General features: G+C 44.5%; 1 protein-coding gene across 1 annotated transcript in view; it reads left to right on the top strand.

Annotated features, from left to right (window-relative positions):
* The window catches only part of DAW1 (dynein assembly factor with WD repeats 1), a 62,735-nt gene that overhangs the window by 19,445 nt on the left and 19,160 nt on the right, over window positions 1-24,130 (top strand). The window contains exons 4-8 of the mRNA XM_077291150.1: window positions 2,752-2,810; window positions 6,409-6,531; window positions 7,198-7,297; window positions 16,751-16,858; window positions 19,116-19,222. Coding sequence (XP_077147265.1) covers window positions 2,752-2,810; window positions 6,409-6,531; window positions 7,198-7,297; window positions 16,751-16,858; window positions 19,116-19,222 — 497 coding nt within the window. The remainder of the gene's footprint in view (window positions 1-2,751; window positions 2,811-6,408; window positions 6,532-7,197; window positions 7,298-16,750; window positions 16,859-19,115; window positions 19,223-24,130) is intronic.

Raw genomic sequence — 24,130 nt, 5'->3', positions numbered from 1 at the left:
TTCTCTGTGATCCGCAATACGTTGTCTGTGATCGGCGGTACGCTCTCGCGCTCTCTGTGCCGCTATACGCTCTCTGTGTGGCTTTATATGCTTTCTGTGTGCCGCTGTACACTTTGTGTGTCGCTATACATTCTCTTTGCTGCTATATATGCTCTCTTTGCCGCTATATACTCTCTGTTTGCCGATATATATGCTCTCTTTGCTTCTATATACGCTCTTTGCTGTTATATATGCTTTTTTTTGCCTCTATATATGGTCTTTTGCGCTATATACAATCTTTTTGCTGCTATGTACGCACTCTGTGCTGCTATACACTCTCTGTGTGCTGCTAAACGCTCTCTGTGTGCCGCTATACACTCTATGTGCAGCTCTATGCTCTCTGTGTGCCGCTATCTGCTCTGTTTGCCGCTATCTGCTCTCTGTGCGCTGTTGTACGCTCTCTGTGCGCCATTGTACACTCACTGTGTGCCGCTATGCGCTCTCTGTGCGCTGCTATACGCAGTCTGTGTTCTGCTTACACGCTCTCTGTGTGCCGCTGTACGCTCTGTATGCCACTGTACGCTCTGTGTGCTGCTACACAGACTCTGTGTGCAGTTGTATGCTCTCTGTGCTGCTATATGCTTCCTGTGTGCCACTATATGCGCTCTGTGCGCTGCTGTTTGCTCTGTGTGCCGCTATACACTCTGTGTGCTGCTATTTGCTCTGTGTGCCGCTATACGCTCTCTGTGTGCTGCTATGTGCTCTGTGTGCCTCTATACGCTCTATGTGTGCTGCTATACGCTCTCTGTGTGCTGCTATTTGCTCTGTGTGCTGCTATATGCTCCCTGTGTGCCGCTATACGCTCTCTGTGTGCTGCTATACCCTCTCTGTGTGCCACTATACGCTCTGTGTGCTGCTATTTGCTCTGTGTGCCGCTATACCCTCTCTGTGTGCCGCTATACGCTCTCTATGTGCTGCTATTTGCTCTGTGTGCCGCTATACGCTCTCTGTGTGCCGCTATACCCTCTCTGTGTGCCGCTATACGCTCTCTGTGTGCTGCTATTTGCTCTGTGTGCCGCTATACCCTGTGTGCAAACTATACCCTCTCTATGAGCCGCTATACGCTCTCTGCGTGCCACTATCTCTGTGTGCCGCTATACGCTCTCTGTGTGCCGCTATACGCTCTCTGTGTGCCGCTATATGCTCTCTGTGTGCTGCTATTTGCTCTGTGTGCTGCTATATGCTCTCTGTGTGCCGCTATACGCTCTCTGTGTGCCGCTATACGCTCTCTGTGTGCTGCTATTTGCTCTGTGTGCTGCTATACGCTCTCTGTGTGCTGCTATTTGCTCTGTGTGCCACTATACGCTCTCTGTGTGCTGCTATACCCTCTATGTGTGCCGCTATACGCTCTCTGTGTGTTGCTATTTGCTGTGTGCCGCTGTACGCTGTGTGCCACTATACCCTCTCTGTGTGCCGCTATACCCTCTCTGTGTGCCACTATACGCTCTCTGTGTGCCACTATACGCTCTCTGTGTGCCACTATACCCTCTCTGTGTGCCGCTATATACTCTCTGTGTGCCACTATACCCTCTGTGTGCAGCTTTACGCTCTCTGTGTGCCGCTGTAAGCTCTGTGTGAGCTGCTATATGCTCTCTGTGTGCTGCTATTTGCTCTGTGTGCTGCTATATGCTCCCTGTGTGCCGCTATACCCTCCCTGTGTGCCACTATACCCTCTATGTGTGCCGCTATACGCTCTCTGTGTGCCACTATATCCTCTATGTGTGCCGCTATACCCTCTATGTGTGCCACTATACCCTCTATGTGTGCCGCTATATCCTCTGTGTGCCGCTATACACTCTCTGTGTGCCACTATATCCTCTATGTGTGCCACTATACCCTCTCTGTGTGCCACTATACGCTCCCTGTGTGCCACTATATCCTCTATGTGTGCCGCTATACACTCTCTGTGTGCCACTATATCCTCTATGTGTGCCGCTATATGCTCTCTGTGTGCCACTATACCCTCTATGTGTGCGACTATATGCTCTGTGTGCCGCTATATGCTCTGTGTGCCATTATACCCTCTCTGTGTGCCGCTATATGCTATCTGTGTGCGACTATATGCTCTCTGTGTGCCACTATACCCTCTCTGTGTGCCACTATACCCTCTCTGTGTGCCACTATACGCTCTCTGTGTGCCACTATACCCTCTATGTGTGCCACTATACCCTCTCTGTGTGCCACTATATCCTCTCTGTGTGCCGCTATACCCTCTCTGTGTGCCGCTATACCCTCTCTGTGTGCCGCTATATGCTCTCTGTGTGCTGCTATATTCTCTGTGTGCCGCTATACCCTCTATGTGTGCGACTATATGCTCTCTGTGTGCCGCTATATGCTATCTGTGTGCCATTATACCCTCTCTGTGTGTCACTATACCCTCTATGTGTGCCACTATATCCTCTCTGTGTGCCACTATACCCTCTATGTGTGCCACTATACCCTCTGTGTGTTCATGTTTTGTTTCAAACTAATTTTGATTAATTACGGAAAACTGTAAAAATACGTAATTCCCAATCTTTTGTAACTTTCCCAATGCTTACGCATTAAAGTGCTGTTCACATAATGTGTTGCCGCCATAGACTTCTATACATAGAATAGAAATCCTCCCAACAAACTGCTAATGAGAGAAGGCGGTCTTCCTGAGCTGGAGCGGTCTGTACTAGGTCAGTTTTGATATCAGCTCCGGTTTAATAAGCTGTTTTATCTTTCCAGGTGCTCAGAGCTCATATTTTGCCCCTGACAAACGTGGCATTTAATAAATCTGGATCCAGGTAAGGAGATGAGATGGAGTTATGTAAAAGTGCTAATCGGGGTGTTGCGCTGCTCCGCAGCCCCTCTGCTTACGCTTGCCAGTGCGCTGTTGAACTGAGCGCTCTCTGGTTCTGCTGGCAGTGCCAGTTCTGCATCAATGGTGACATACAGGACTGAAGCTGGTCGGATCTAGCAGCACAACAAGCTGTGACACATAGAGCCTGCTCCTTACCTAGGTAACCGGCCACTCTGAGACCACAGGGTGGCCGGTAACCTAGGTAATCAGCTGTAAACTATAAAATTAAATATCCCTCTGTTCTTGAAATGGGTAAATTGCAAAGTTGATTGTTTTTTCAAGTACTTTGCTATTTTACCTATGTAATAACTCGCGACAGCCACTTTACAGGGATTGTCCGCTACTAGAACAGCCCCTTTTCATTCCCTATGTTTTGCCACCTATACTCACCGTTCCAGTGGTGTAGGCACTCGCGTTCCCGGGGCTCACGTGATTTTGTTGTGACACGTGAGCCCAGCACCCAATACGTAATCACGAGGAAGCGATCCTAGAAAAACCTTTTAGGATAGACGGTCTGTGATCTGGGTGTGATATATGGAGCACCCAGGTCAAATAGGATATTCTCCGTGCAGCGGCAAAAAAGGAGTTAATACTTTACCTTTTAATAGCATAGCCTAAAATAAAAATATGCCCAATATACTCATAGTTAAAAATTATCCATTTTCTTACGCATTCCGGGGTTTTTAATCCAAAACGCATTTCACATGAGTCTGTAGCAGTTGCTCCACTGAGGCACCCAGACTGATTTACACACTATTTATCTGCAAATTAACCCCTTATCTGCAAGTAAATATCATTTTTATATATATGACTGGTTCCCTGTAAGTGTTTTACTCAATGTCATGTGTATTTTTCCTGTAATGCTACATCACCTCCATATATGCATTTTAACAGCTTGCATATTGGATAAAAGCTGCGGCTGCAGAGCTTGGGTCGTGTGTTGTAGCCACAGAAGATCTGAGCATTGGATATGGAGTTGTCCCCCTTTACTACCCTATGCACGTGCTCATCAGTGGGTGAACGACAGGCATTTTAGTTTCTGCTTCCTTACAAAATGTCTAATGCTGTGGCTACATAAATTGCTTGTCTAGTGCGATGAGTGTGTGAGACACAGCAGGGAAGGTGATTTATGTCTAACAGCCTAGAGGCTCGCGGGGTGACATGAGAAGACTCCCCCGGGCCAGGACCGCGCACTAAATAAATTGCAGAACATCTATCCATTCTTTGTGCGTACGTTGGCCTAGTAGTTACATGGTTTGTCATCCCATTATTTGAAGTCACACACTAATGAAGAAGATAGGAAAGTCTTAGGCCGCGTGTCACAGTTGACCATTTGACTATAGAACGAGCGTGGTGCGACCCTGACATTTTATGTTTTTTCAAATTTTTTTTTTCATTGTTGGCTAGGACTGCACAAAGTCTTTAGCCATTTGCAGTAAAATTGCTGCATTATCCTTACTAAACAAAAGATCCACAGCCAGCACACCTGTCACTGTAAGTGTAATGCGTAGGTGCTCATATCCAATGTGGCCAACCTGGAATGAAAACAGTGCGTAGAAATAAGTAGAGTTACATGTGTAAAAAAAAACATTAGTGTACTTAGTTGACATATTTTTTAATCAAAAAAGCATAAAAGCCATCCTACCATAACAAGGTGTACACAATCAGGATGGTCCCCAACTCTAATATCTCACCTTGCTATGTGCCAGAAGGCCTCAAAATAGACATTGGGAGAGAAGAACCTGTGCCTGACTATGCTTGATACCTGAGTGTGGAAAGCTGAGGGAATCTGTAAGTAGGATCCACCCTGCTATGCCATCTATACGGGCACGTAGGTCATAGAAAGCTGAATAAAATGACACCTTAATATGTGCAATTTGATGTTTTATTCCAGAGGCAGCCACATTTTTCTTAATATGTAAATGAGCTCTTAAGATCTATGGGTGAGACATAGATCCCACCGAGAATCTGTCCTGGGATTATTTTAATAGAAAGGGCGTTGCCAGTGTGAGGCATGTAGTCCAGGAGATCAGACTGTCAGTCAGTACATGTCTTACACTGGTGACACCCCTGTGACAACACAGCATTTAATCTTAATTATCCAAGCATAAACTATTGCTTGTATGAGACTGTATGAGTTGCTGTTTGCTGCAGTTCATTGTCTGCCAGCTTTGAGGGACAAGGGCATAGGGTAATTGAACAATCAATGTTTGTTAATATGTTGATTGACCATTGTGTGGGTCCCTGTGGCTTGCTGACCTGCAGAGCATTGGAGGACCAACTTTGTGGATTGATTAAATACTCAAACAATGAGAGATTAGCCCCTGCCACCTTCACCAATCCTGTGGAAAAATGCCTGAATAAGAGCTGTGAACTATAAAAGTGCCTCTGTATCAAGAGACAATTACAAAACCACAGCCAGGAATGCTTTACAGGCAGCTGCCAGGACACCATGGCATACATCAAGAGGGACACAAATTTGACATTCTACAGGATGCCAGCTTAAAGATCACAGCACTAGCTGGAAGAATACAGATCTGCTCCATTAACTATCACTGAACCCATGGATACATTTGGGGAAGCCAGGTTGGGACCCTCTGGTCACCTGACCCCCATGAATATGTTTGGAGAAGCCAGGGTGGGAACTTCCGGTCACCCAGCTCCATAGAGACGTTCAGGGAAGCCAGATTGGGACCATCCAGTCACCCGGCCAAAAGCCTCAAATGACTGTAATTGTTGGTGGTTCAATAAAGTATTTCTACTATGTTTTATCTTCTCACCCTGTGATGCCTGAGTAGTGTTCTGCCCACGTGAAAGGTGAGTGGCCAATCAGTGGGATGAGCCCTGGTCCATGTGGTCGAGAGCACCAAATGACCCTCGTATCTCCACAGCTCTGGAGGCAGATTCTCGGGGAGATGTATCTTAACAGCTGATTTACATATTAAGAAAAATGTGGATTTCTATGGAATAAGGTATCGGATCACAGATATCAAGGTATCGTTTTATTCAGCTTCCTATGATCTACATGCCACATAGATGGCTTACGAGGGCTGATCCTACTGACAGATTCCCTATAAGCTGCAGAGAACAAGGAGGCGGCCATGTCCCCAAATGTGAGTACAAGAAACTGGAACAAAACCAAAAAAAGGGCCAGCACACCTGTTAGGCCGGGGCCACACTAGCGAGTGTGATGCGAGAAACTCGCATGAATACCTGGCGCTGCCACTGGCACTCGGGACCGGAGCCTTCAGCTGCATAGAAATACAGGCAGCCGCACACTCCGACCCCGCGTGCCGGTGGCAGTGCCGGGTATTCATGCGAGTTTCTCGCATCACACTCGCTAGTGTGACCCTGGCCTTAGTGTAAGTGTAGCATGTAGGTGAAAATATAGACTGTGGATGGCTTGCATGCTTTTTTGGTAAAAAAAAAAAAAAAAAGTCAACTAAGTACCGTACAAAAAATATAAGTGAACCGCAGATAAAATGACTTATTGCTTCATTTAAAAAAATGTAACTTAATCAATTTTTTTTTTGTTTGTGTAGTTTTATTACCGGCAGTTATGACCGCACATGTAAAGTCTGGGACACAGCCTCAGGAGAGGAGCTACATACCTTGGAAGGACATCGAAATGTGGTCTATGCCATCCAGTTTAATAACCCTTACGGGTAAGAGAAAAGACCAATTCAGTGGAAAAAGTTACAATAATATGTATATTGCAACTTTTGTTTTCTCAGTTTTTGCGGACACAATTGTTTGAACCTTAAGTTGTTTTAACCATCTTTACAGTTTTGTATACCAATGTTTAACGCTCCAAAGGAGAAGTCTTGAGTAAACCTTTTCTGCTTTTTTTGTCTCTATACAAACTTATCTATCCCCATTTTTGCAGAATTCAATTCTGTGCTTCTTGCTACAAGATGTATCCTATAGTTCAACACAAAATATTGGTAAATTGTAGCTATTTGATGGCAAGATCTGGTTACACAGGTTCCTTTGTTATCTGTAATAATGGAGACCTGTATGGAAGCTGTAAACACAAAACAGTAGTAGAATCATTTTATTTAAGACTTTTAGTTCCTTTTGACTTGGTTTATTTCAGATTATCTAGAGCAAGTGGTACTGTAATTTCTTCTCCCTTGCCCAATAGTTGCCGAGGCACTGCTAGTACTCTGTAATTGTAGCATATGACCGCTCTTCACTTGTGTCCATGCACTTGTATAGTAGTTGGGGTATTGGCCATTTTTAGTCTTCTAAACAGCAAACCTGAGACTTGGATATGAGACAGTAAAGGACTAAGCAAACATGGAAAAGTAAGATCTCAAATTTCTCAACAGAGATAAAATAGCCACTGGATCATTCGATAAGACCTGCAAGTTATGGAGTGCCGAGACTGGGAAATGTTATCACACCTTCAAGGGACACACCGCAGAAATAGTATGTACCCCCTAAATATACTTTTTCACAACATTGATATGTATCAGTGCCAGGCACAAATGCTTCTAAATGTCGTCCGTCTTGTAGATACGCAGTGTCAGGCCATTGCCTACAAAAGAAGGGTAAAGGGGTTGTCCACTACTCAAACAACCCCTTCTCAATCCCTATGTTTCCCCCCCCTAGTAAAATAATAACCCCTAATCTCACCTCCGGTGCTGACGCCGTTCCAGCGTTGGCTCTCCTGGGGATCGCGTAACATCCCTGCTGACAGTCAGCGCTGGCTCCAGTCTTCCCACCTTCAGACAAATCAAGATATCTGGAGGAAACAAGAGAACAGCCTCAGCTCTCACTTCCTCCAGATGTCAATTGCGTTCTTAGGAGAGAATCCCCGAGAGAGTCAGTGCTGACACCGCAGGAAGTGCGCCAGCACCGGAGAGGAGTATAGGTGTTATTATTTTACTGGGGGGAAACAAAGGGAGTCAGAAGGGGTCCAAGCAGTGCCATTACTGCAATAGTGCTATCCTAAATGCACGCCTAAAACTCTGCTTCTTCCTGGCCTCTGTCTTCTCTCCCACCGCGCTCCGTTAGGGACAGATAAGCACTGCTTTATGGAGCGCTGATCATTCCTATATATAACATATTTTTTATTATCAATGTAATCAACATGACATGAAATTAATGAGTCAATATAATCTTTTCCTATTTAAAGGCATTCACCTGAGGCTTTTGTAAGAAGGCCTTTGCATCATAGTATAGATCTGTCAGTATATTAAAATGAATCGTGAAGCAGGCCTTCCTTTATTGCCGAGCTGCCTGTCGGGGTCCCCTGAGCCAGATGTGTGTTACACACAGTTACGTCCTATCGCCTCTCCTGCTTCTTTTCACATATATTTTTTGGTATTGATTTTAATATGCCTAGGTATAAATTCCCTAATACACAGACCTGCTGAACATTATTCTCAATTAATATATCAGTCCAACTTAAAGGCAACCTGTCCACACATTTTTACTTATGAAGTAGTCGCAGCTCGGTGGCTCAGTGGTTAGCACAGCAGCCTTGCAGCGCTGGGGTCCTGGGTTCAAACCCCACCAAGGACAACATCTGCAAGGAGTTTGTATGTTGTCCCCGTGTTTGTGTGATGTTCTCGGTTTTCCTCCCACACTCCATAGACATAGACATACTGATAGGGAATGTAGATTGTGAGCCTCAATGGGGACAGTGATGATAATGTCTGTACAGCGCTGCGGAATTAATGGCGCTATATTAGCAATGCATAATAAATATAAATAATAATAGTAATAAATAATAGAGCTGTGTAGGTGCTGTACGTTTTTTGAATCTGGAGGAACATCCAAACGTTAAAAAATGATAAAGGGCCAGTAGTTGTAAAATATTATATTTATTAAGACAAAAAAGAAGGGATAAAAAGGTGGCACTAATGACCTACAATGAATGCCTGTACATACAGAGGTGATCAGATATTACTGATAAGGATCAAAGAAAAATGAGCCAAGAACGTACACAGAGTGACATGACCATACAAGATGCTGGTATTGCAATCCACTGTGGTAGCAATATGAAGTGGAGTATAAACGATGTGCATATATAGGTAAAAAGGAAAAAAAAGAACAAAAACTATAAACAGCGTTTAAACAATTGTAGACAATGCCTGAATATCATTAAAGATATAAATGATAGATGCATCAACTTAAAGTGCGTGTTTGTCACTTTAAAATTGGGGTTAAGGATCCATAAAAGGTATCTGTATATGTTGTGCCCGTACACTGACTAAAGGTACCTTCACACTAAACGATATCGCTAGCGATCCGTGACGTTGCAGCGTCCTGGCTAGCGATATCGTTGAGTGTGACAGGCAGCAGCGATCAGGATCCTGCTGTGATATCGCTGGTCGTTGAACAAAGTTCAGAACTTTATTTGGTCGTCAGATCGCCGTGTATCGTCGTGTTTGACACCAAAAGCAACGATACCAGCGATGTTTTACACTGGTAACCAGGGTAAACATCGGGTTTCTAAGCGCAGGGCCGCGCTTAGTAACCCGATGTTTACCCTGGTTACCAGTGTAAAATGTAAAATAACAAACACTACATACTCACCTTCGCGTCCCCCACCGTCCGCTTCCTGCCCTGACTGAGCGCCGGCCGTAAAGTGAAAGCACAGCACAGCGGTGACGTCACCGCTCTGCTGTTAGGGCCAGCACTCAGTCAGTGCAGGGAAGCAGACGGCGGGGGACGCGAAGATGAGTATGTACTGTTTGTTTTTTTACATTTTACACTGGTAATCAGGGTAAACATCGGGTTACTAAGCGCGGCCCTGCGCTTAGCAACCCGATGTTTACCCTGGTTACCCGGGGACCTTGGCATAGTTGGTCGCTGGAGAGCGGTCTGTGTGACAGCTCTCCAGCGACCACACAGCGACGCTGCAGCGATCGGCATCATTGTCTGTATCGCTGCAGCGTCGCTAAGTGTGAAGGTATCTTAACATAGGGAAGCAAAAAGATAATCAAGGGACTACATATGATGTAACAGTGTTGTATGATTGATGTATAATAGAGAGTGGCACATGAAAAGATAGTGCTTCAGCGTGTTCTACATTCAGTTCATTGAATACTGAGCACAACTCAGTACTTTTTCTAGCACCTGTGCAGCTCAGTCCTGTTAAAATTAATAGGATTGGGCTGCGTTATTAGGCACAGGCGCAACAAAATGTAGAGAGTTGGGCCTGCTAAATAATTCAAGAGAATTTGTCATCAGGTTTTTGCTGCTTCATCTGAAAGTGCAGGTGGAGTAGAGTTTCCCGCTCACTGGCCTTCCACTCGTTGGTTTATCTGCTAGTCTTCTCACTGATAAGCTCTTTTTATGTAATCCTCAATATTCATTAATAAATATATAATAATTTTTATTTATATAGCGCCAACATATTCCGCAGCACTTTACAAATTATAGAGGGGACTTGTACAGACAATAAACCACATTACAGCATAACAGAAATCACATTTCAAAATAGATACCAGGAGGAATGAGGGCCCTGCTCGCAAGCTTACAAACTATGAGGAAAAGGGGAGACACGAGAGGTGGATGGTAACAATTGCTTTAGTTATTTGGACCAGCCATAGTGTAAGGCTCGGGTGTTCATGTAAGGCTGCATGAACCAGTTAACTGCCTAAGTATGTAGCAGTACAGACACAGAGGCTATTAACTGCATAAAGTGTATGAGAACATGATGCGAGGAACCTGATTATGGTTTAAGTTTTTTTTATTTTTTTATTAGGCCACACAGGGATAGTTAGGTTAATGCGTTGAGGCGGTAGGCCAATCTGAACAAATGAGTTTTTAGGGCATTCTTAAAACTGTGGGGATTGGGGATTAATCGTATTAACCTAGGTAGTGCATTCCAAAGAATCAGCGCAGCACGTGTAAAGTCTTGGAGACGGGAGTGGGAGGTTCTGATTATCGAGGATGCTAACCTGAGGTCATTAGCAGAATGGAGGGCTCGGGTAGGGTGGTAGACTGACACCAGAGAGGAGATGTAGGGTGGTGCCGAGCCATGGAGTGCTTTGTGGATGAGGGTAGTAGTTTTGTACTGGATTCTGGAGTGGATGGGTAGCCAGTATAATGACTGGCACAAGGTAGAGGCATCGGTGTAGCGGTTGATTGGGGAATATGATCCTGGCAGCAGCATTCAGGACAGATTGGAGCGGGGAGAGTTTGGTAAGAGGGAGGCCGATTAGTAGAGAGTTACAATAGTCCAGACGAGAATGAATAAGTGAGACAGTAAGTGTTTTTGCAGAGTCGAAAGTAAGAAAAGGGCGAATTCTAGAAATGTTTTTGAAATGCATATAAGAAGAGCGAGCCAGTGATCGGATGTGGGGGGTGAATGAAAGCTCAGAATCAAGGATGACCCCAAGGCAGCGGGCATGTTGCTTTGGAGTAATGGTGGAACCGCACACGCAGATGGCAATGTCAGACAAAGGTAGGTTAGTAGAGGGAGAGAACACGAGGAGTTCAGTTTTTGACAGGTTCAGTTTCAGATAGAGGGAGGACATGATGTTAGAGACAGCGGTAAGACAATCACTGGTGTTTTCTAAAAAGGTCGGAGTGATATCAGGAGAAGAGGTGTATAATTGGGTGTCGTCAGCATAGAGATGGTACTGGAAACCAAATCCACTGATTGTTTGTCCAATAGGGGCAGTATACAAAGAGAAGAGGAGGGGGCCTAGGACTGATCCTTGAGGAACCCCAACAGTAAGGGGAAGGTGAGAGGAGGAGGAACCAGCAAAAGATACAGTGAAGGATCGGTCAGAGAGATAGGAGGAGAACCAGGAGAGAACGGTGTCCTTGAGGCCGATGGAGTGTAGCATAGTGAGGGAGAGCTGATCATCCACAGTATCGAATGCTGCGGAGAGATCCAAGAGAATTAGCATGGAGTAGTGACCATTAGATTTAGCTGTTAGTAGGTCATTAGTGACTTTAGTGAGGGCAGTTTCAGTAGAGTGTAAAGAGCGGAAACCAGAGTGAAGAAAGTCGAGAAGAGAGTTATCTGAGAGATAGCGGGTAAGACGGGAGTGGACCAGACGTTTGAGGAGTTTAGAGATGAAAGGAAGATTAGAGACAGGTCTATAATTAGGGGCACAGTTTTGATCGAGGGATGGTTTTTTTAAGCAATGGATGTATGATGGCATGCTTAAATGAGGAGGGAAAAATACCGGAAGAGAGAGAAAGGTTGAATATTTTTGTTAGGTGAGAGGTGACAGCTGGGGAAAGGGACTGGAGGAGTTGTGATGGAATGAGGTCAATGGTGCAAGTGGTTGGGCGAGAAGATGCAAGGAGCTTGATTACTTCTTCTGTAACTGAATCAAAGTCAGAGAGTGAACTAGATGCAGTCAGGGAGGGAGGACAGTGCATGGTATGAAGGGATTGGGAGATGATTTCCTGTCGAATGTGGTCAATTTTTTCTTTGAATGAATTGGCCAGATCGTCAGCGCGGAGATCCGTGGTTGGTGCCTGCACTCTTGGGTTGAGTAGGGACTGGAAAGTGTCAGAGATGTTTAGGGTTATTGGACAGCGAGGTGATGAGGGTATTGAAATAGGTTTGTTTGAAAAGGTGAAGGGCAGAGTTGTATGTTTTTAGCATGAACTTATAATGGATGAAATCTTCGGGTAGATTAGATTTTCCCCACAGACGTTCGGCGCACCTGGAGCACCGCTTGTCGCCGTCTGTGCCGATTTGTTCTATGTATAGCTTTGTATAACTCCAACCCCCCCGATTGAGAGCATTCTGCCTATGCACAGTGCACAAAAAAACTGTAAGTCCACAGTGGTGTGGGCAGGATTCTACAGAGCTTATCAGTGAGAGTACTAGCAGAGCTGCAGCAGATACAACAATGATTTTTTCAAAAGCACATCAAGCAGCCCAGTAAGTTGCTATTAGGTGTGTGGTTCTAAAATATTGTGTATTCTGTCATAGCGCAATAGAAAAGCCCTAAAATGTTCTAATGTGTATAAATACAATAACTGCTAATCATCCTGTCGCTAGAATTATGTTATCTTAGACGTAAATTACAGCAAATCTATTTTTCTTCCATCTATTTTACCTCTGTTGAAAGTTAATTATCACTAGGTTATTGTTCATCTGGTTAAGTAGGAATCCATCATTTTTGTTAATTCATATGTCAATGGTAGTGGACTTAATGGGCTAATGCTGGTAGAGAAAGGGATGGAAATGAATTGTATAATATTTGTGCGTGTTGATTGTGGTGTCAGATCACCTCACCTCAGTAATACTGAGATATATTCCTGGGGTATATAAGAGGATTGGGAAAAAATAAGTGGTCCACCAAAGTACAGTTTAGATCTAAAATATTGATCATACCAATTTACAAATCTGATTTTACAACTGTATCCTGTAGATATGCCATGTGCAAGTAAATGTAGAAACTTGGCACTCAAAATTTCAGTTAGTGAACTAAAATTTTATTGGCAATCCATTTGGTTGTTAACGTTTCGGTCTTGACAGACCTTCATCAGACCTGATTGCCGCATATAACGTGAGAATTTGTGTAGTTCTCAAGACCATTGCACGCGGCAATCAGTTCTGATGAAGGTTTGTCAAGACCGAAACGTTAACAACCAAATGTATTACCAATAAAATTTTAGTTTACTAAACTGAAATTTTGAGTGCCAAGTTTCTACATTTACTTGACTTCTGGTTGGAACCCTACTTGGGCACCTCAGCTTCTTACCTGGAGTGCCGCATATCTTCTTCAGATATTCCATGTGCAGTCATATATCTGTATATGCAGTTATACTATTGCTGAAATGGGAATACCGTTTAAGCAGGAGAGGAGAGGTCATCCAGAGAGTGAAAAACACTTAAAGAGGATATCTGGAAACTTAAAGAAAAAAGGGTTTACAGTTCGAATACCTGTCTGTTGTACCTGGCCCCGGTCATTGGCCGCTCCTGCCAGACATTCAGCTGCTCCATGTCAACACAGCAGCAGTTTCTCTTCCTGTTGAGAGGGCGTTGAGAGGGCGGGACTACTGGTGTCATGCTGATTGACAGCCGGCTTCCCCCAATTAGCAGCAGAGAGACGACCGTCAATCAGCATGACACCAGTTGTCCTGCCCTGTCAACAGGAGGAGAAACCGCTGCTCTGTTGACATGGAACAGCTGAATCTCTGGCAGGAGCGGCCAATGACCGGCGCTGGATACCACAGACATGTAGTTGCCTCTGTTAGCGTTTCAACGCTGGACTAGCGCCTTTTTCAAGTGAAAAAAACAATTGTATTGTAAGTGTTCAAGGGCAGTGGGTTTGTAAAGGATTCTTCATTACAGCAGCTTCTTTTGTTCTCGTACAGTTTTTCTACTACTCTAGTTATCATCACATTATTATTACATATTTTCATGCTTTTTTATTATATCAAAAAGTTACAGTGACAGCGCTTTCATTTTCTCTTTTGTTTTCACTTTGTAAAATTTGTCACAGACTATTGTGGTTTCGACAGCGGAATGCTTTAACATAAGCAAACCTAAAATCAGATATTTTATGGTTGTTTTTTTTTTCGTTTCATAGTCTATCAAATCTTTTATAAGTTTTATAGAATGGGAATGTGCTCTCTGAGAAACCATGACACAGATATCTTTTGTCCATGTAAGTCAACGGTAGATGTTACAGTAACCCAACTAATCCATGAATCATAGACGAGTCTGATTGGGAACTAGCGCTCCACACATTCATGTATTTTATCTCTGTCACTAATGAATCAGATAACCACCAATAGACATGACAAATCCCATTAGAAGAATGGCATTATAAATCACCTCTACAATAGACAGAGATTACATTCTCAGACATAGTGTTGGCGCTTTTAGATTTTGGATCAACTTAGACTAGGTTCAGTTCACTGCACAAAAATGCAGTAGCAAGAGGTCAGATCTCATAGGACAAGTCACATAAGTGGACACCACCAGAGATAGGATAGACAAAGGAAGGCAAAGGAAATGTGAATTCAAATTAACCTTTATTTAGTATATTAATATAAAAATTAAATTTGATAATCATACACCCTCTATGGGTATATACTGGATCTTAGTACGTGATTGGTTATGTTATAAGCACCACGAAGATCCACTAGATCCCAATCAGTTTAGGACTCAGAAAATGAATAAATCAAAGAATCTTAACCGTGTCCCCAAATGTATAGGTTGGGCCCTGATCCCGTAAAGGAGACACTAATAAAATTATATAACATTACATGATAATGCGGTACAATCTCGATATTATTCCATGTGGATCAATATTACACGTCTACTCATTAAATATAGGACTTGTTGTATTTCATACCCCTCGGGTAGAACGTAAGTCCCAAGGACAGGGTCCTCTCCCCCCTGTACCAGTCTGTCATTGTAAATTTGTTTATTGTGAACGATATCTATAACCCTGTATGTAACCCCTTCTCATGTACAGCACCATGGCATTAATGGTGCTATATAAATAAATAATAATAATAATAATAATAATACCCCTCTGGTATTGTGCCTTTACCGTGATATACACAGTCCAAATGATGCTCTCAGTATGAAAAACAAGATAATCTTGTAGTTATGATACCTTTTAATGGTTAACAAAAATAAAATAAATTATGTTACAAATGCGCATGCCACGGCGCTTAGGGATCAGCTGATGACGCACAGTCTGAAGAAGGCGGAGGGAGATGAGTGAGAGGCAAAGATATGCACTGCGCATGCCCATGGATCCCAGGCCCGCAGTGTGAATAAATCAGAAGAGACTGCGGGGTGGGAATTTGGGCAGCGCGGCCGCACAGGCGCAGTCAGCCTGGCATCAAATGATGTCAAAAGACGGGCAGCGCTAACTGCGCATGCCCAAGGAATAACAGCGCAGACTCCGAGACAGATTCAAACAACGCTGAGGAGACGGCGCCCGGCGCCATGGGGGTATGAATGACGGCTGTGCTGCGTCTAATTAGGGGGAAAAGACCCGCCTGCCTGGAGATTTCACGATATGAGGGGGCACATTTTATAAGTGTTTATTTAAGCATGGCAAGGAGCATAATTAAAAGAGCCACCTTGTTCGAATGCAGCATTAGTGCTGCACAAGGTGGCTCTTTTAGTTACAAATGCCGGGGGGGGGGGGGTGACAGGTTCCCTTTAAAGTAGAGCATCCGTTGTAGGTGGAGTGTTCTTCGTGTGCAGTGTCTGCATTGTGTCCCTTGTAGGTGGTGCATCCCTCCTGGGCGGTGCTGGCAGAGCATGATTTAAGGTAGAGCATCCTTTGTAGGTGGAGTGTTCTTCGTGGGCAGTGCCTGCATTACGTCCCTTGTAGGTGGCGTTTCCCTCATTGGTGGTGCATCCCTCCTGGGTGGTGCTGGCAGAGCATGTTTTAAGGTAGAGCATCCTTTGTAGGTGGAGTGTTCTTCGTGGGTAGTGCCTGCATTGCGTCCCTTGTAGGTGGAGTTTCCCTCATGGGTGAAGCATCCCTTGTGGGCTGTGTTGGTGAAGCGCCCCTCTTGGGCGGTACTGGCAGAGCACCCTTTGTAGGTGGAGAGTCTCTCGTCGGCAATGACAGCATTGAGTCCCTTGTAGGTGGCATTTCCCCCATTGATGGTGCATCCCTCGTGGGCGGTACTGGAAGAGAATGCTTTAAGGCAGAGCATCCCCCGTGGGCAGTGCAAGCAACCCTCATCGGCAGGGAGCGTGCGTCGTGAGCTATGCCAACAGAATGGACTGTCATCTCTTCCTTCACTTGGCCGCCACATTTCCAGAGCATACTTGCAGGGTTTTCAGTAAGTCCTTTTCCCCAGCTGTGACATATTGGTCATTACGAGGACTATGTTTTGTCCAGCCTTGCTTTAATGACTGCTTTGTATTGTATCTGTTCAGGATATCTCATGATGTAAAACCTTGCCCTCTTCCAGGTTTGTCTTGCATTTAACCCTCAAAGTACCCTGGTAGCAACTGGAAGCATGGATACTACAGCGAAACTGTGGGATGTGAAGAGCGGAGAAGAGGCGCTCACCCTAAGTGTAAGTTCAGAGCCGAGCTGTCCGCCATGTTTTCAGGCACATAATAGCCCTATCTGGACTCCTATACTGCATCATAGAACGGATGGACATGAAGTACAAGTAGTAGTTGTTATTTCCAGACACCAGGGCAGTTTTCAGTATATACAACTTCCATTACAGCAGCATAAAAACAACGTCTTTGTTTCTGTTCTCCCCTCAGTGTAATTTAGGTGAAGGTTTCCAGCTGAACGCCCACTTGCCTCTTATCTGACGGCAGAGATGAACGTCTGAAATACTTTTATTTTACATCGCCTTCTTTTGTGTCGAGTACTCAGTCCATAAGAGCAATTAAGCGTAGTATTCGTGTGGTTCTTTATGGACACTGTAACTTGGCAACCCAGGCCGGGCTGGCAGATTTGTGACCTTCGCTCTGTAGCAGGCGGTGTAGGCGCTGTGCTCTGGGGTGATGCATCTACATTGCTTCCACTGAAGGTATACACGTTGTGTGGGGCGATCGCAGTGTATCCTCCAACAGTTTGGGTTCAATGTGCTTCACATAAAATATGGGGAAGCTGTAGAAATAAAAGGTAATGGCATATTCCCATCTGGAACCGTTACTATTTTATCCACAAGGTACGCGCCATAAAGGCCTGGCAGGTTAGGGCACCGGAGATAATATCTCTACCTGTTCCTAACACTTGTTCTCCAATGCAAAGTGGTCACACCGCTGCATCGGCTGCATTGCAAGGATTCAACATTTCATAATCAGATTTTATGTAAATCTCATAGATGTTTATGGGAAGAGATTTATGTCGTCTGAATAAATTATAGTGACTGGGAAAAGAGCTGTTTCTAATGCAAAGCAGCTACTAGTAGGTCAGCGGATCAGTGAGCACCCCCTCTCACCTGCCGCTATCCCGGATGCCCCATCTTCATAGTATACCTTGTGTGATGCCATCATTTACACATGACAAGCGCCAGGGATACCGACAGGTAGGAGGAGGCTCGCAGGGCTCTGATAAGGAATGGATGCCAGCTCACCCCTGTGGATGCTGTCGTGAAATTCTCGGCACGGAGAAAGCCATTCCTGTCTGGTATGGTTCAGTGAAGATTCAAGGCAAATGGAGCTCGAGTCCTTTTCTACAGTAATTAAATTGGTAAACTTTATTCCAACATCTTTAAAATTGTGACTCATGTTCATCCACGAATAAGGAGCTAGTTATGTTCTGAAACGCATAGAAAAAAAGGATGCAGTCTATTTGGAAATGGAAATTCCAGAGAATGTCACAATTTTAAAGATGTTAGAATAAAGTTTACCATTTTTATTGGAAAACGTCTGGAGCTCCCTTTTCCTTGAATCTTCGCAGGGCTTTGGCCTGGTGGCTGCAGACTACTGACGTCCTACTAATCTTTTTGCCACGACCTGGTTCTTAAAGACATTGTCCTCAAATTGTAGACACTGCAAGGATTCTGCGGTGCCGAAAGCGGGTGGTCATGTGGCATGCAACATGCATGCTCCCTGTCACATTCCTACTAGACTATTTCCAGCCTCGCTTTGTACACTAGCTTTGGGCGAGGCCGCTCACGTCTAGTCGGAATGTGGCACCGGAGAATCCTTGTAGTGTGTGCGATGTCTACTGTCACATAGAGTGTCTTCAGACTTGTCGATTAAGCCTGGACAACCTCTTTAAGACCAACTTTTTCCTGTGTTGAGAATACACCGGTTTCCCAACTATTGGTGTAAAACAGAGGCATGAAATATTAATCAAGACAATCCATCCTATCTCCAAACATTGACTTGAGTAGTAGAGTGACATTTGGGAAGGCGCGGACTGCTGATGTCCTCTCCATCTCCATGTATAGCCCCAGAACAAAACCTCTACGCACAGAATAACGTTTTGGATAGTTAGTGAAAGCCGAGCTTGTTAACGCTGTTCTGTTGTCACTAAACCAGAGACAGGTTTTGCCTATACCTGTGCACATAACCTACTGTTCACATGTGAATGAACAGAGCGAGGGCAATCTCCAGGTCATTATTAGGAGCGAGCATTGCTATTCTAATGTGTTCACACCAGCGCCATGTTTGTTATCAGGATACCCTGAGCTCGGACCCCTAGGGAGTAGCCACAGATCAATGCGATAGGTCCGCAGGAGCATTGTACATGGGTTCTGCAGGAATACCTTGTGACGGAGCTGTCGGCGTTGCTTAGGATTCACATATCAGTTTTGTGCACGGCTCATTTAATATTTGGTTCTGTTCTTTTTTTTTTCTCTCCAGGGACACTCAGCAGAAATAATTTCTTTATCATTTAACACAACCGGCGACCGGCTGATCACAGGCTCCTTTGATCACACGGTGTCTGTATGGGACATTCCTTCCGGCAGGTACAGCGCTATGTGGACAGAATCTCGAATACACGCTGGGCAATGACGGCATTCGTTGGATACCATTGTATTATGTGTCCTGAAAAGCTGTAGATACTGAAGATTCTTTAAAGGGAAGTTGTCATCAGGTTTTTGCCTCCTAATCAAAGAGAAGCATAATGTAGACGAATTGGAGATGAAAGTGGATAGAAAGCCTGCTCTGCTGCGGATCCAATATACGATAGGAGATCAGATGCGGTATGAATGCGGGTTTATTTGTCAACACGTTTCGAGGTGATCATGCCTCTTCATCAGGACCAAGCGCAATGATAGCTGATGATGGGCAATGATGGGCATCATTGTGGTTTGTCCTGAAGAAGAGGTATGATCACTTCGAAGAGCATTGACAAGAAAACCAGCATCCATACTTCATCTGATGTCCTATCATATATTGGATCCTCGGCAGCACGGGTTTTATATCCATTTTCATCTCCAAGTTTGCATACTATTTGGTGGCTATCCAGCAGTCATCTTTGCTTAAAAGCTACTTTCACAACCCCCCCCCCCCCCCCCCAGTGAGCAAATCCCATTTTACTCTTTCCTTTGTTATCCGGATTTTTATCTAAACACGTAGCATGTTGTAGAGACAGAGACCCTGATTCCAGTGACCTGTCACTTGTAGGCTGCTTGCTGCAGTTTTATTAAAATGAGTGTGTTATCAGAAGGAGATTATCACTAGAGGACTTGTAAACCTGCTGCCATGTTGTCCTTCATATTCATGAGCTCTGTGTAACCCTGCCCCACCACTGATTGGCAGCTTTCTGGCGCACTGATTTTATCAAGGGTACTGATGGCAGTCTGATTTAATCAAGTGCACCAATGGTGTTCTGATTTTATCTAGTATACTGAGGGCGGGCTGGTTTTATCTAGTACACTGAGGGCGGGCTGATTTTATCTAGCACACCGAGGGCGGGCTGATTTTATCTAGTACACTGAGGGCGTGCTGATTTTATCTAGCACACCGAGGGCGGGCTGATTTTATCTAGTACACTGAGGGTGGGCTGATTTTATCTAGTACACTGAGGGCGGGCTGATTTTATCTAGTACACTGAGGGCGTGCTTATTTTATCTAGTATACTGAGGGTGGGCTGATTTTATCTAGCACACCGAGGGCGGGCTGATTTTATCTAGTACACTGAGGGCAGGCTGATTTTATCTAGTACACTGAGGGCGTGCTGATTTTATCTAGCACACCGAGGGCGGGCTGATTTTATCTAGTACACTGAGGGTGGGCTGATTTTATCTAGTACACTGAGGGCGGGCTGATTTTATCTAGTACACTGAGGGCGTGCTGATTTTATCTAGTATACTGAGGGCGGGCTGGTTTTATCTAGTACACTGAGGGCGTGCTAATTTTATCTAGTACACTGAGGGGGGCTGAATTTATCTAGTACACTGAGGGCGTGCTGATTTTATCTAGTACACTGAGGGCGGGCTGATGTTATCTAGTACACTGAGGGCGGGCTGGTTTTATCTAGTACACTGAGGGCGGGCTGATTTTATCTAGTACACTGAGGGCGGGCTGATTTTATCTAGTACACTGAGGGCGGGCTGATTTTATCTAGTACACTGAGGGCAGGCTGATTTTATCTAGTACACTGAGGGCGGGCTGATGTTATCTAGTACACTGAGGGCGTGCTAATTTTATCTAGTACACTGAGGGCGTGCTAATTTTATCTAGTACACTGAGGGCGGGCTGATTTTATCTAGTACACTGAGGGCGTGCTAATTTTATCTAGTACACTGAGGGCGTGCTGATTTTACCTAGTACACTGAGGGTGGGCTGATTTTATCTAGTACACTGAGGGCGGGCTGATTTTATCTAGTACACTGAGGGTGGGCTGATTTTATCTAGTACACTGAGGGCAGGCTGATTTTATCTAGTACGCTGAGGGGGGCTGATTTTATCTAGTACACTGAGGACAGGCTGATTTTATCTAGTACACTGAGGGCGGGCTGATTTTATCTAGTACACTGAGGGCGTGCTGATTTTACCTAGTACACTGAGGGTGGGCTGATTTTATCTAGTACACTGAGGGCGGGCTGATTTTATCTAGTACACTGAGGGCAGGCTGATTTTATCTAGTACGCTGAGGGGGGCTGATTTTATCTAGTACACTGAGGACAGGCTGATTTTATCTAGTACACTGAGGGCGGGCTGATTTTATCTAGTACACTGAGGGCGTGCTGATTTTATCTAGTACACTGGGGGCGTGCTGATTTTATCTAGTTCACTGAGGGCGGGCTGATTTTTATCTAGAACACTGAGATCAGGCTGATTTTATCTAGTAGATTTTATCTAGTTTATCTAGCACACTGGGGGCGGGCTGATTTTATCTTGTACACTCAGGCTGATCCTTGGCAAATGCAGCGATTTTTCTGACCTAGCAGCGTATGACATGCGTATGCAATCCATATGCAATGCGTTTTTAACATCATCTTTTACAAACTGTAATTCGCCATGTAATTTAAAGCTAGTTTGCAAATTAATAACGCAATGTTATGTACAGATATAGATAGATCAAAAGATAGAATAGATACATAGATATATAATATATAGATAATAAATACCATATTTTTGGGATTATAAGACACACTTTTTTTTTGCAAAATGTGGGAGTGGCTGCAGTGGAGCAGGGTCACAGGAGGCAAGATTGCTGCTGCAGGAAGCTGGCGGTAGCAGAGACAGGAGTGGGGCTATGCTACAGCAGATCCCAGGCTTTCAGAAAATGTCCGGGGTCCCTGCACTTCCCATCCTTTTCACTGATGTGAACTTCGGGAGAATCGCCTCCACAGGTGGCTCATGCACAGATTGAGATCTTGGCTCCCAAAATCTCATCTCCCGAGATCTCAATCTGCATATGTGCCACCTCTGGTGGCCATTTTCCCGAAGTCCACCACAGTGAAAAGGATGGGAAATGCGGGGACTCCCGACATTTTGTAAAAGCCCAGGTCCCGCCATAACCTTGCACCACCGAAAACCTCCTCCCTGCCCAAGGCCTGCAGCATCGCCCCACTCCTGCCACCACCGCCAGATTCCTACAACAGTGACCCTGCCTCCTGGGACCCTGCTGCACCGCAGCCGGCAGCAGTGGTAAGCTACCGCGAAAGTGGACAGTAAGACACACCATCATCATATTAAAAAGATTTTTTTCCTATTTTCCTGCCCAAAATTTGTATGTCTTATGGTCAGGTGCATCTTACAGTCCGCAAAATACAGTAGATAGAAATGGGATGGAATATATAGATAGAATATATAGATATCCTGTAAACGTATAATTTCACAAGCCCCCTAAATATAATAGACTTGCACCCTTTAGTTTCTTTCATGTGGCATTAAAGGATATTTGGTAGTGATGAGCGAGTATACTCGTGGCTCGGGTGGTCTCTGAGTATTTGTTAGTGTTTGGAGATTTAGTTTTCATCGTGGCAGCTGAATGATTTACAGCTACTAGCCAGGCTGAGTACATGTGGGGGTTGCCTGGTTGTCAGGGAATCCCCACATGTATTCAATTTGGCTAGTAGCTGTAAATCATTCAGCTGCTGCGATCAAAACTAAATCTCTGAGCAGTCATAAATACTCGGAGACCACCCAAGCAACGAGTATATTCACTCATCACTAGTATTTGGCCTTACTTAACCAAATAAATTAAAAAAATGACATGGATTTCCTCCCTATTTTTGATAACCAGCCAAGGTAAAGCAGACAGCTCCATGCTTATATTATCAGGCTGCGAAAGTCCCAGTTATTGGACCCTGCCCAGCATAAAAATTCAAGCATGCAGCCACCCCAGAATTGGCTCATCATATGAGATGCTCCAATTCTGGCACTGCCCGGCTCTTCCCAAATGTCCTGGTGCTGTGACAATCGGAGTAATGGTAGTTGGGGTTGATGACAGCAGTGATTTGACAAAAAATCATGTCTGTTATCAACCCCTGGGGTTAGTAATGGAGAGGTGTCTATCAGACACCCCCATTATTAACCCGGTAATCAAAAATAAAATCGCACACACAGGAAAAACACTTTGTTTGTATAAAGAGTCCTCCACACTATCCTTGGTTCACGAATTTATAAAAATAAAAAATAAAAAAGCCATTCAGGTCCGCCATAGTCCACAAATGGATACCTGAAAGGCATAAAAAGCGAGGAAAAATAAACAATACACTCTCCCTCGTTCACCAGTTTATTCCCAAAAATGTTGCCACGCTTATCCAAAGTAGTCCAGGATTCTTTGAATCTGGTGCTGGCGACTATGACTAGCAGGAACGATACTGCTATTCACAGGCACTGAATACTGACGTCACCGCTAATCAAAGTTGGCGGCTCTGAACAGTGGTGATGTCAGTAACTACTGCCCTCATCAGAGTTGCCAAGTCGCGCTTCCCTCTATGAGACTCGCCGACTCTGATGAGTGGTGTAGTTACTGAGGTCAATGCTGTTCTGAGCCGCCAGATCTTGCGGATTGCAGCACGTGCCGGCAACTCTGATTAACCATGATGTCAGTACCCGGCGCCTGTGAATAGCAGTATCGTTTCTGCTATTCACAGTCACCGGCACCAGATTCAAAGAACCTTGGACTACGTCGGATATGCATCACAATATTTTTGGGAATAAATTAGTAAAAAAAAGGGAGGGAGGAATGTTTATTGTTCTTGCTTTTTATGTCTTTGAGGTATCCATTTGTGGACCACAGCAGATTCGGTGGACTTCAGTGGATTCGGTGGACTACGGTGAACCTGCACATTTTTGTTTTTTTAAACAAATTGGTAAACCAGGGAATGTGGTGGTGGTTTTTGTTCAATTAAACTTTTTTCTCTCTGTGTCTTTTTATTTTTAAATACTGGGTTAGTAATGGAGGTGTCAGATAG

This window comes from Ranitomeya variabilis, chromosome 2 (genome assembly GCF_051348905.1).
Source record: "Ranitomeya variabilis isolate aRanVar5 chromosome 2, aRanVar5.hap1, whole genome shotgun sequence".
Taxonomy (NCBI): domain Eukaryota; kingdom Metazoa; phylum Chordata; class Amphibia; order Anura; family Dendrobatidae; genus Ranitomeya; species Ranitomeya variabilis.
The sequence above is the reverse complement of the archived record's forward strand: the minus strand, read 5'-3'. Positions and strand labels throughout refer to the sequence as shown.